The sequence below is a fragment of the Dendropsophus ebraccatus genome, chromosome 2, assembly GCF_027789765.1.
Source record: "Dendropsophus ebraccatus isolate aDenEbr1 chromosome 2, aDenEbr1.pat, whole genome shotgun sequence".
NCBI classification, from domain to species: Eukaryota; Metazoa; Chordata; class Amphibia; order Anura; family Hylidae; genus Dendropsophus; species Dendropsophus ebraccatus.
In genome coordinates, this window is record NC_091455.1 from 180,869,570 (window position 1) to 180,883,184 (window position 13,615).

The following is a 13,615-nucleotide window of genomic DNA, read 5'->3' on the forward strand; positions in this document are numbered from 1 at the left end:
TGGCAACTGCGACCTGCGCTCCGTTGTATCTGGCGTTGTTGACCGTTTGAGTGCTAATGCGTTTAGTAGCCCCATAGAGCACAAGTCATAGTGGCTGAGCAGGTGCGATGAGTGCTGCATTCATTACAGGGCACTTGGGTTCTTATTATCGAGATTGTCGAGGTTTCTGGTAGTTGGACCCTCATGAGTAGGGGATAACAAGCCGAGCTGGAAATACCCCTTTACGCATGGACAAGTCCAGGAATTAGCTGAAAGTATTTGAGATTCCCTGATAGCTGCGACCATCACCTTGACTTGCTGACGCTTAAAGTGACAACTTCAGGTGCCCACCCTTTGGGAGGGGAGATGCTAATGCTTTTAATAAGTCTGAGCATCCTGGTAGATGGTGTATAACTGTAGACACACCAGCTTTTACTTTCTATATTACCCTGTGTAGATATAGACTCTTAGGGTAAATTCACACGGGCGGATCCGCCGGCAGTCTCACGCACGAAATCCGCAGCTAATCCGCAATACACGTATTATTCTTATTATTATTATTAATACGTGTATTGCGGATTAGCTGCGGATTTCGTGCGTGAGACTCCCGGCGGATCCATCCGTGTGAATTTACCCATATAGTCTCTTGATCCTGATACTATATACAGGACTCTGGCTGCTGTTTTTTAGTATAGGCAATTAATCAAGTTTCAAAGATTTAGGGGGAGATTTATCAAACATGGTGTAGAGTGAAACTGACTCAGTTGCCCCTAGCAACCAATCAGATTCCACCTTTCATTTTCCAAATAGTCTGTGAGGAATGAAAGGTGGAATCTGATTGGTTGCTAGGGGCAACTGAGCCAGTTTCACTTTACACCATGTTTGATAAATCTCCCCCTTAAAGGGGTAGTCCACCCAAAATTTTTTTCTTTCAAATCAACTGCTGCCATGAAGTGACAGAGATTTGTAATTTACTTCTATTAAAAAATCTCAAGCCTTCCAGTACTTATTAGCTGCTGTATGCCCAACAGGAAGTTGTATTATTTCCAGTCTGGAGAGCAGGAGGGGTTTTCTATGGGGATTTGCTCCTGCTTTGGACAGTTCCTGACATGGACAGAGGTGGCAACAGAGAGCACTGGGTCAGACAGGAAAGAAAACACCACTTCCTGCTGGACATACAGCAGCTAATAAGTACTGGAAGACTTAAGATTTTTTAATAGAAGTGAATTACAAATCTCTGGCACTTTATGGCACCAGTTGATTTGAAAGAAAATTTTTTTGGGTGGACTACCCCTTTAATATCTAATTAGAGGGGATAATATGGGGTCTTTGTGACCACCTATGGTGGTTTATTGTGTCCACATTAAGTATATTTGGTCTGGATACCTGACTGCTATACCTATTAATATATTGTCAGCACTGCTTGGCTCTACTTGTATGGATCCACAGACAGTCCATAGACTTACTGGTGACCAGAAATACAGAGGTGCAGGCACTGTGGCCCCTTCATTCTCCCGATCGATGGGGGTCCAACCTACTATATGCCACCACTGTATAAAAATGAAAAGCCCATGTAACCCTCCCTTTATCTATTCTCATTCCTGGTAATATAAAACGAACGCTCATGACTCATTTTTAATCTTTGACGGAAAAAGGATACGGATGATTATTAATCTGAGAATAAAGAGCTGGGGATAATGAGCTAATGGGAGGTAATATTGGATTTCGGGAATAATTGCTAGCTAGGTATTCATAAGCTTTTTATGTAAAATGATAATAAAAATTACAGAAGTATAAATTATTAACCATTTAATGTCGAGCCCATTACAGACAGTTTTAAGGACTATTGCTGGAAGAACATCACAGAGCCCATTGTAATTCAGTATGTTAATTCGCTGGCCGCGCTGTAATCGCACACGGCGCTCAGCCGTATGATTTAATTGCCTGTCACCGAGTCCCGGTAATGAGATATTTGTGTGAAAAATATTGTATTTTTTGTTGCATAATTTCATCCGAGTGAATTGATGCTTCTTCTCCGCAGTCTTTGAAGCTTTTAATTGGTTTGTTATAGCTGCCTAAAGCCAGAAGTGCTGAGAGATTTCTGTAGTCTGTACCGAAACTGGGTCATAGACTGGAACATTTGTCCGCTGTCTGACCCACAGTCCTCTATTCAGTACCTGGTTATTAAAGGAGAAGTCCGGCCAAATTAATAATTAGACTGCAGGCAGGGGGTGGAGACAACATAATAAACAAGCTATACTTACCGGTCCCGGTGCCTTGCAGCACCACATCAGAGTTCCCGGACCCTGACGGTTGTCATCTACTCTTAGTATGTCATGGCCCAGTGGGATCAGGTGGGAGATAGCCAGTTAGTGACTGTAGCGGTATTCTCCCAGCGGGGCGTCCGTCATCCGAGTTATGACGTAACGGATACCAGTCTTTCTCTGGCGTTGTTGGTATGGTTGAAACGTTGTATCTGGTGTGAGTATACATTTGTTGCGGTCCTCAGCTCCTCCATTAACTATCTCTGATTTCTGCAGTGATTCATGAAGCCTTGAATGCATAATCTGATCATTTAGCACTGTACGTGGTATACATACAATAAGAGGGATTAATGGCTGTCTGTATCCAATAACTGCAGAGTGATGAAATTGTATATTAATAGTATATTAATGTTTGAAGGACAAGGACAGGGCGTCTTTATGTGCCACATTCTGATCAATGGCATTATTAACTCATAGCTTACCTTCTCCGGTGACAGGTTCGGAGAGTGCCCGGATCAAGTGGTCGGCTTCATAAAACTGAAGATGGAGGATGGGAGTGGAGCGATGATGAGCTGGATGAGGAGAGCGAGGAGGGCAAAGCCGCTGTGTTACAACTTAGGGTGAGTAGGTAACTGTGTATGCTGCATGTTTTATATATGCACTATGTATTTTATATATTCATTGTGTATTTTTATATATATAATATGCGTTGTATATTTTGGTCATAAGTTGTAAATTTTATATAAGCGCTGTATATTTTGTTTGTGCGTTGTATATTTTATATATGTGTTGTGGTAGCAATTTTCTCAAACCTTGTTCTGTTTTCTTCTTTTCAGTCTCCACGTGTGAAAGATTCTTTACCAAACTCTGAGGTGAGAAGTTAGCAGATCCAGTAAAACTTATTTCCAATAGATCCAGTCCAGAGTAATATTTTACAGCTGGTATAAACACCATTACTGTACACAAGTGATTTATCACCTTTACATAGGCAATTGTTTAGGGACATTGTGGACCTGCTGTGATTTGTGATAAGTCTGTGTAGGGCTCTGCACAATAGGATGGTGCTGTATAAAGTATAACAGATAGTATACGCAATAACATTCTGCCTATGTTCTGCCTTAGATGTTTCCTGCAACAGAGCCAAGCTCCACGTATCTCCAGACTCCAGCACAGCCTACAGCCAATCTACCTCAGTCATCTGGCCAAGCTCCACCTTCACAAGTGTCTGTTCCTGTCCCATCATCTGGACAGGTGAGCAGCATATCCGGTGTCTTTCTTAGGGCCCAACATGCACTGATCTCATGGACCGTCACTCGTTCATTTACTGCTGAGGGACAGGGATTCTCTTATCAAGTCAGAACAAAGCGATCAGCTGGCGAATAAGCGTTTGCTCACTTGTTGGCCCATTTTCACATGCATTGGCATGTTCAGCCTTATCTGCCTGCCAATATTACAGGTATGTGTATGTTATGCCTGGACTATGTAAATGGATTGCTCTTTTACAGGCCACCCCCGCAGCTCCTGCAGCTCCTGTGCCTCCTACACCTGAAGAAGTGAAAGCTGTTATCAGTTTAGTATTACGATTAAGGTAGTTGTTTTTCTATATTATTGTTATGGCACCATTGTCTCATAACTCAGTTCCATGTATTGCTGGAATGCAGACTATCTTCTTCTTCTTCTTTTATTCTGTTAGCGCTTAATGACCAACAATGATTGTTTTTACTGTAGCCAGTAAGGTGCTCCATCCCCCTGTGTACACCTTTACACCTCCACCTAGTGAGCGGAATACATTCTCATGGCTGTGGTATGCTCAGCGTTACCCTATTCGTGCCTCTCCATTGTAATCATAGGGTACTTATGGGTTGTTAGTATACGATGTATTCCCTTCTGGGAATTAAAAAGAAAGAAAAGAAATAAGTAAAAATGTTCAACATAGTGTTATGAACAATAAAAAAGGATGCAGTCAGTAAATAAAAAAATAAATAAAAAACCAACACAACTTACACATATTGCTAATGACCTGAAGTATAAAATAGTCATACAATTCCAGAATTGCTGAAATGTTAAGGTACAGCTGTATGTGAGAGAAAGTTTGACATGTCATAGAGATTCAGATTGAAAGATTTATCTTGTACGGTGGATAGGCATAATTAAATTGATATTCCTTTGACAAATAGTTAAAGGGGCTGTCCAGGCTTACTAAATCAAGGCTGTTTTCCTCCAGAAACAGTACTACTCCTATCCTCAGTATGTGTAGGATTTGCAGCTCAGTTCCATTAAAGCGAATGGAGCCGAATTGCAACACTCCACTCAACCTGGGACAGGGTTGGTGCTGTATTTGCCCTAAGTAACCCCCTTTAAGTCTATAAAATATGGTAATATGGTATAAAGACCCTAATTGGCCACACCACAGCAACCTAGTGAATATGGCTGGGGGTATAATGCACTTTATAGTTTAACCTTTTTTAAAGGTCTAAGGCTCACACATATTTTGGTCAGTATTTCCATCAATATTTTGTCCAGTATCTGTAGCCAAAATCAGTAGTTATGCTAACTGGGCAAAATTATAATGGAATGATTTGCAGTTTCTGTTTTCACAACCTACTTCCAGTTTTGGTTAAGAAATACTGACCAAAGGACTGACGGAAATACTGTGTGTGAACATAGCCTTAGTGTGTCTTTTTTTTTTCCTGGGGGAGTTCCAAAAATGTTAGTTCTATGTTTCCAGCATTTGGTATTGTAATGTGGATGGTGAGGGAGTTGAGCAGAGCCTCATCCTTTGCAGTTGCAACAGTGACACCTGCTGGTTGAATAGCTTATGACAAACAAAACCCACAATAGGAAACCAGAGGCTTTAGCTTACCTTTATGTATTTTACCTTGTGGCTGGCATGCAGCAATTTGTTTAGACCTTTACTCACTGAATAATATTAGAGAAGATGAAAGGCAATGGCTGCCATTCTGATGATGTTGCCGGCGTCCCACTATCGTAAACCGCTCACCAGGGGTGCAGAAAAGACCTGTTGTTAACAGTGGAAGCAAAATAACTATTGGAATGACATACAAAAAGTGAAAATGAAACAAAAAATATGAATGTGTGATTGCATAAATTAGAGGTCACATTCCCATCTTGCTTCCTTTGGTGGCCGGACACAGAGTTTAAACCTCCCGGCAGGAACAGAAGCCAGGGAGTTTTGTGTACAAAGCAATTTGTGGCAAGCAGGAAACGTTTTCTTCAAAGCAGCTATTACTTGTGATAGGATACAAGCATTGTGCAGCTGCCCTTATCCTGTTATATAAAAGGAAAATTAACATGTCTTTAAAGTTTACTGATCTAAAGCCCAAATTCCCTGCATATGCTTAGATTTAAAACTTAATATTCTAGTTGTCTGCATCTACTACTAGGCAGGGATGCGGAACCTTCGGCTCTGCAACTACAATTCCCATCATGCCTGCACGGCCATAGCTTTAACTTTGGCTGTCCAGGCATGATGGGAATTGTAGTTTTGCTGGAGAGCCGAAGGTTCCCCGTGCCTGCACTACATGGAGCTTACTGCATTCATCAAACTGAATTAGGTATAATTTCAATTATTTTTATGTTTCGTTTTTTTTTTTTCTTCAGAAACACAAAGAAAGAACTCAATGATATCCGGTTTGAGTTTACTCCTGGAAGAGGTTAGTTTTTATATTGACAAGATAAAAAAGTAAGAACATTTGTTATTGTGATTACACAGTCTACAGCCTAGTATATATTCTAGTGGCAGATTCTGGGAGGGTATTTTTTCAAGACAACCACATCCTTATGCTGCCTGTAACGTACTGCCCCGCTCAATAAATCTGGTATTCGGTGTAGATGGTTTAGATTTACACTAGAATTTACTTGCCTCTGTCAAATCTCTGCCTCTTGGTGAGCTCAGCACAGACCTGGAAAAAAGGCATACATTTTAAGCACAAACACTTTGCATACATTTTTTTTTTTGCAGGTCCCACCTTTTAATAAGACGTTAAAGAAAAATTACCTTTTTGTTTTGTAAATATGCAAGAAAAAAATAATAAAGTTCAATGCCCCCCCCCCACCAAGATTATGGCTGCAGCTAGTGAAATCCATAACAATGCAATAAGTGTACCTCCAGTTATAAAGAAAATGATTATAGTGCAGGAACCTGCACTATAATAATTTTTTAAAATTCTTTACATTTTTACTTCATGGGCTGGTGATGGTCCATGCTGCTGGCTGCTATTTAGCGGCGAGAACATCATTTTTCTTTATAACTGGAGGTACGCTTAGTAATCAGTAATACATTCAGCACTGTAGTAGGGAGTCTGGGACCCCACAGGAGCCCTGCTCCTCTATATACTGTTGTCAGTCCGCAGTTGTGGATTTTGCTGCGAATCCTCAACATATCTGCAGCTAAATCCATATAACTTTCATCACATGTAGCCGCACAATTTCCAGTTATTTCCATGATCCTTTCTCTATAAATCACATTCCTATATATCACATGCCTAATGAATACAACAGTTCCAACATGCTAGATTTTATAGTCTCTTTCAACAATCGTATTCTAACTGTATTCTATCATATTGTGAAATTTGACATTCCTCCATTGTATTTTACAGCTGTTGTGACAAACCTTGTTTTCCAGATACAGCCGATGGCGTCTCCCAAGAACTTGTCTCTGCTGGTCTTGTAGATGGAAGAGACTTAGTAATAGGTAATAGCTCCTTGATACCCAGACTCCAGTGATATGTGTAAACCGTTATTATTTCCATAACTAAATCCGTAGTACCAGGATTACAGGTGTTTAGAGGAGCTGCACAAAGAACAAAGACGCTGCAGTGTTGTCTGGCTTACTTGTAATGTAATGGACTGTTTTCTGTGTTTAGTTGCAGCTAATTTACAGAAGATTGTGGAAGAGCCACAGGCTAATAGAGCAGTCACCTTCAAGTTGGTAAGTGCTTCTAGAACTTATATATTGTATAAAATGACCCATGTAAATGTGTCGCTGGTCAGCCAAGGAGGGGTAGATCGCCGTCTCATTGGCTGATCGCATCTTTTGAGCGGGCCTAAAAATCACCATTTTCAGGCCGCACATCTCCCTGTTAAAAACGATAGCAAGAGACTCTTGTCAGCAGGTTTAGGCTGTCCTTTGTAAGGGTAGCATCAGTCTAGTGAAAGAGAAGCTGAACAGAATGGTGTGCAGCTGATTCAGAGATATCCTGAATAACATGGACAATAAGTAGTCCTCTCCATTATGTGCATGAGCCCAGTAGTCCTGGATATTCATGAGAAGCTGAAAACTCCGCCCACCAGCTGCTGATTGGCAGTTATCTATCCATGCTGTGTATAGGCAGCCAACTGTTAATCCGCAGCTGGAGGGCGGGGGGGGGGGGGGGCAGGGGTGTGGCAATAATCCTATTCTCCTGCATATTAGGAGAACAGTTGAACAAAATGATGTAAGTAATACACCGATCTGTTCAGCATTTCTGTCACTAGTTTATGCTGCCCTCATTTAAGGCGGCATAAACCTAGTAAAAGATTCCCTTTAAGTGGTCGATACAGGGATCATTCATATGGCCCAGCTGCTCGATTAGTTGTGCCATGTAAAGGCACTGCTAACAAGCACCGATCTAGCTGATCAGTGCTTATTTGCTTTTGTAGATGGCTCCATGTCGAGCCGTCTAAAAGGACCCTAAGGGGGGAGGGAACTAATGCCGAATTCTCATTAGTTTTTCATTGATGGATTTACTTTTTTTTTAACCCATTATTTCCTGTCAGCTAAACAGACTTCCCCTGGCCTGTAAATGGGGTATTGCCACAAAGAAATCCGCTACATTGTAGGTATGTTCAAATAGGGCAGGCACACGGCGATTTTCCCCTATGGATTTACAGGTGGAAAATCTGCAGCATTTATATGGGAAAGTAGCAAATGTCAAATTTCATAGATTTTTGGGGAAAAAGCAAAAAAAAATATTAAATTTGAAAGATTTAAAAATCCACTGATGCAGAATTGCTGTGGATTTGAAATCCCTCTGTAGGTCATTGGCTGCAAAAAGAGATGAGAGCAACCTACCTAGGGCTGCATCCATCTTCTTTGACCACTAGTATTCAAATGATCAGACCCCAGCATGTTTGCGTTGTGCTCATCTCTACTTGAAAACAAAAAGTCTGCAGTGTATTTGCCTTCTGTGAACATACCCTTAATCTCTTAATCCTTTGAGGGTGCTAAAATCCTCACCCAGATCTCAAGGGAACAAATGGTTGTATACATTGTTACAATACTGTGGGTGTATGTTGTTGCCTCTCTCCATGATTACCTAAATCTTTGAATAAGGGCAAAGGGCCCTCCTTGTTCAGCATATTAGTAGGGTCCCATCTTACTGACGGAAAGATAATGATCCACAAAGGACCCAGGGATCAAGAAGATTTCCTTTTGAACTGGCGCTGGTGCTAGGATCAACCAGATTATCGTCGTGTCTCAGGTAGAGTAACATGTAGATGCACGTTCTCTCACTGTCGGGCTGAAACCCGTTGCATTGAATAAACTACCTACTAAAGAAGTGCATGTACATGTTACTCTAACTAGTACACTTGCGCGCCCATAATATGGTTAATCCTAGCACCAGCGCCGGTTCAAAAGGAAATCTTCTTTGTGGATCATCACCTCTCGTTCTACACTCGTTCTTCAATCCTAAGCACTCCATAGAGTTGTGCCTATCACGTAGCACAACTCGATCAGGTGAGCGAGTTTCTTTATATAGAACTCACCTTTATGCCACCCGGTTAATGCACTAGGAAGCGCCCCGCTTCTCTTCTTCTATCCTACAGATTGATTAACCCTTTCATGAAATAGCTGCTGATGGGTTTTAAAGTGTTTATAGTACAAGTTCTGGTCAGGTGCCTCTGTCTTCACACTAATGTGTGCTACCTCGGGATACAGCCAATAACCACTCCCTTGGCTTGTAACAATATAAAACATACGATGTATCCCTGTACTTCAATGATACAATCTCATGTGAGCGCACGATATATGAAAAGATTCACTCACGTTTTGTAGTTTTCACTTCGACTTTTCGTTTTATTGAAAACCGTAGTATAAGTTCGGCTGCGTGTGAACAGAACACTCCTTGCGCAGGAGTAAGGCGCATGAGTAAGGAGGCTCCGCTTTCCAAAACGTCGCACGGCAGGTGAGAGGACGCCTTGCCTACAGCAAGTGGCCTACAGCCAGTGTTCTGTTCACACGCAGCCGAACTTATACTACAGTTTTCAATAAAACAAAAAGTCAAAGTGAAGACTACAAAGATATCGTGCTCTCACATGAGATTGTATCATTGAAGTACAGGGATACATCATGGGTTTTAAAGTGTACCTGTCATGTTGCCTGCTGTCGGATCAGTGGCAAGTTCCATTGTTAATCTGGAAGTTTGTGTGGGACTCCATTTGGATTGCGCACATTATGGTCTCATTGCGTGTTGGGATCCAACGAGACCTGGACTTCCAGGTTAGCAGAGGAACTTGATGCTGATACGACAGCCGGCACCATGTCAGGTCCACTTTTAAGTTCAAATAAATGACATAGGTAGTCATGGTGTTTCTCTTTTCCAGGCCTCTGGGGTGGATCCCTCCGACATTCCAGACGATGGGAAGCTCATAGGATTTGCACAGCTCAGTATTAGCTAAGCTGCAGTTTCCGGAGCTGCTTCTTAATGCGTTCTCCACCTTCATCATCTTTCTAATGCTTCTCTTGGCCTACAGAACCACTACTGCCAAAGAATCAAACTCTGGCTTGTTTCGGAGCTGTAACAACGTGTATTACTTTTACTCTTGTCTAACAAATGTCTCTAAACTTGGTGTAATGACATACACACTGGGAGGTCAGAGCTTTGTAACCGACAGCGAACAAAAGTGTTTCTGCACATGATTAATTTGGGTTTCTTTTTATCTTCATGTGAAAAGTGCTAGCCGTCTTCTATAGTGGTGAGGGGGCTGCCCGCCGGACACGGGGGGGCGTCCCATTGTCACTAGAGAGGATCAGCTCGTACCTCTCATACCTGTTTGTTACTGTTGCCTTATCTGAGAATACTACTGAGTATGGAACTATGGGTTTCTACCACTCTTAAAACACTCAAGGCAAAGAGAAATTAATTTGGGGATCTGATTTTTATTGGCTTTAATTTAAAGTGAACAGAAAAGAGTCTAAATAAAAACATAATTAATGATTCAGTGCGTTCACGTGTCTGATTTCTTGTCTATCCAAGATTGGGCAACGGTTGATTTGGTCAGGAGCCAGCTTTAACAGTAAGTCCTGCAGTTTTTTTTATTTTGTTTCAAATTAAATGGCCTCAGAAAGTTATGTAGATTTGTAATTTACTTCTATCTAAAGATGTCAGGCCTTTGAGTACTCATCAGCTGCTGTATGTTCTGCAGGAAGTGGTGTATTCTTTCCAGTCTGACACAGTGCTCTCTGCTGCCACCTCTGTCCATGACATGGCTCAGGTCAAAATTTCATTTTGGTCACAGTAATGCATTAAAGAGACACTTACTGAATATAGCTTCTGTGTGTAGGAAGAGATCAAGATGAATTTGAAACATATCTAGACTACAGAACTATAACATTGAGCATTCAGAAATGTTGTACATACACTGATATACAGGAGGATCATTTTATTTGAACTCTTATTTTACTAAGATTTTCAAAAAGACATAACAGATAATTTCAATATATACAAAAGTTAACTCATTTAAAGGGGGAGTTCACCCCCAAAATTCTTTCAAATCAACTGGTGCTAGAGAGTTGAAGAGGAAAGGAAAATATCCAGCATGATGTCCATAAAAAATTGTTTCTTTATTAGAGTTGAATCCGTAAAATTACATATAATAGGTAGAAAACAAATCGTACATTCTAGACGCATTTCGGCCTTTGTCACTGCTGTGGCAAAGGCCGAAACGCGTCTAGTAGCTCCCATAGTTTCCTTGTTCACTATGAGACAGATGTGGAATCTACCTCCGACTGGGCCAATTAGTGATTAGCAGAAGAAAATTTGGTGTCACAGCGCCCATTATGTGTCCTACCATTGACCGCAGCCACAGTCAACTCTGTTTGAAGAGGTGTCGTCAACAAGAAACCTGGACTGCAAACCTGGGACACATCCCGGTTCTGTTTGGGATTTAACAATAGTTGTGTTCCACTATGGAGGCCTCATGGTAAGATCTTCACTCCTGCCTTTACTGTAGAGTGACACACTGCCCCCTGCTGGTTTGATGATCTGGAGTGACACACTGGCCCCTGCTGGTGTGATGATGTGGAGTCACACAATGGCCCCTGCTGGTGTGATGATGTGGAGTCACATACTGTCCCCTGCTGGTGTGATGATGTGAGGAGCCATCACATATGACAGTTGGTCACCCTTAGTAGTGATATAAGGGACACTAACAGATCAGTGATATGTACAGGACACCCTGCATCCACATGTGTTGTCTAAGGTTACATATATCATTAGAAGAGTACAAATCCCACTGTACATACACCTTTTTTAGGGATTATACGCATATGTAAATGGTTGCCCAGAAGTAGTTATTTTATACCCGGCCGTACCACAAGTCTCAGTAAACAGCAAGGATCCTACTGTACAAACCAACTTACAGGTATCACATCCACTGCAATATGTTTGGCATCTCAGTTACTCTATGCAGAGTTTGGGGAAACAGCATTAACCATTTAGGGTTTATACAGAATTAGAAAAACAGCATCACCCCAAAGGAACCGAGCTGCAGTACGTCACTCGCTCTGACTAAATTTTTCATGACGTCTGCAAAACCGTGCAGGGAGCTCTGTTGAACTAACCGCATTGTTAGTTATGGATCAAGAGGTCGGATAGATAGTGTCTCTGTTAATGAATGACTAGCATTATAAAGCAAGAGAAATAAAAGCAAAAACATTCCCTAATAATCAATATATAACAACAAGTTAGACTAGTATTGTCATGCTTTACAACTATCTGACCTCCTTCCATGTTTTTTGCTAACTTTTAAGCAAAAGGTTCTTCTTCAAAGAAGGCGATCGATTAAACGATTAAAAGATTCTAAGAAATATATAAAAGGATTATATGCAGATGGTATGGCAGAAATACAATAACCAGGTGTTTCTTAGTATGAGATTGCAGACACTTGCATAGATATGAATACAAAGGTTAAGTACTTACAATATCATTAGTGCATAGATATATCATCTGTCCTTCTAGTATCGGCCACAAACAAAGTGGCTGAAACCAAACATCAGCTACAGATCAGTGCAGGACATGGAACAAATCATCACCAGGAACATATCGATACTTCATCTGTCAAAACTTCATCTGGGGAGAGGCTGCCAGCAATCTGGGCCCTGGGCCTACACTATGGAAGCGTCCTCGCTAGGGATGGTCCGAATCTGCTGAAGTTCGGGTTCGTATGAACCCGAACGCTCTGCATCAGATTCCCGCTGTCTGGCCGCTCCGTGCAGCGGGTGGATAAAGCGGGAGGAGCGCCTGAAAAACTGGGATACAGCCTATGGTTATGGCTGTATCACAGTTTTCCAGGTGGTCCTCCGGCTGTATCCACCCTCTCCAAGGAGCAGGCAGACAGCGGGAATCATTTCCGAGAGTTCGGGTTCGTACACACCCGAAGCAGGTTTGGACCATCCCTAGTCCTCACCATAGGTCCAAACCTCTCCACCGCATGGCTGCAGCTCTCAGGTTTTATACACAGTTAGAATCAATAATCTTAATACAACCTTGTGTTACACTAAGTATAGAATACACTGATCTTGTTGTGTTTCTGGATTACCTCATGTTAATGATTAGAATGGCCAGTTCTCTTACCCTTAAGAGGACAATACTCACACAATGGGACAATGCACAGAGAAACCCAGAAGTCATGATAAGAGGTTTGTCTGATGGTTTTTGGTTTAGATAATACTAGGCCCTGTACTATATTCTGTTGTATCACAAAGAGCTGGTTAAATGGTCTATTGGTTCTGCAAACTACAGTATCTCCATTGAATCAGTAAAAGCCTTCTTCAAACTTGTTGGATGACCTAGAAGTCTCATGTATACGGTCATCTGGGTCATCCATCAGTGAAGGACTTTTAAAGATGTAAAATGGTGACTATCCTATCATCCCAGTGGGAGGAAACCCCCTCCCCTCTATAACACGGATCCATTGATTCTAATCTCTGTGCCAGCGCCAGTCTATTCATGTTAAAAAAAAAATAAAAAGTTTTGTACCGCTGTTACATTCGCTTTAAGCTGTCTATATTTTCAGATACCCTATTGGAGTCTTCAATTTCTAAACATGGTCTTTGAAGTGCCGCAAAATTAAAGTATAAGTTCAGGACA

At 41.5% G+C, this 13,615-nt stretch overlaps 1 protein-coding gene across 3 annotated transcripts in view; it reads left to right on the forward strand.

Moving 5' to 3' along the window:
- OXSR1 (oxidative stress responsive kinase 1) overlaps positions 1 to 10,466 on the forward strand; it is a 72,330-nt gene extending 61,864 nt beyond the window's left edge. For all 3 annotated transcript variants that reach the window (XM_069958839.1, XM_069958841.1, XM_069958840.1), the window contains 8 exons: positions 2,741 to 2,863; positions 3,080 to 3,115; positions 3,366 to 3,494; positions 3,749 to 3,831; positions 5,865 to 5,917; positions 6,889 to 6,957; positions 7,130 to 7,194; positions 9,849 to 10,466. In XM_069958839.1, coding sequence (XP_069814940.1) covers positions 2,741 to 2,863; positions 3,080 to 3,115; positions 3,366 to 3,494; positions 3,749 to 3,831; positions 5,865 to 5,917; positions 6,889 to 6,957; positions 7,130 to 7,194; positions 9,849 to 9,923 — 633 coding nt within the window. In that variant the 3' untranslated portion in view covers positions 9,924 to 10,466. The remainder of the gene's footprint in view (positions 1 to 2,740; positions 2,864 to 3,079; positions 3,116 to 3,365; positions 3,495 to 3,748; positions 3,832 to 5,864; positions 5,918 to 6,888; positions 6,958 to 7,129; positions 7,195 to 9,848) is intronic.
- Positions 10,467 to 13,615: the final 3,149 nt, after the last annotated feature.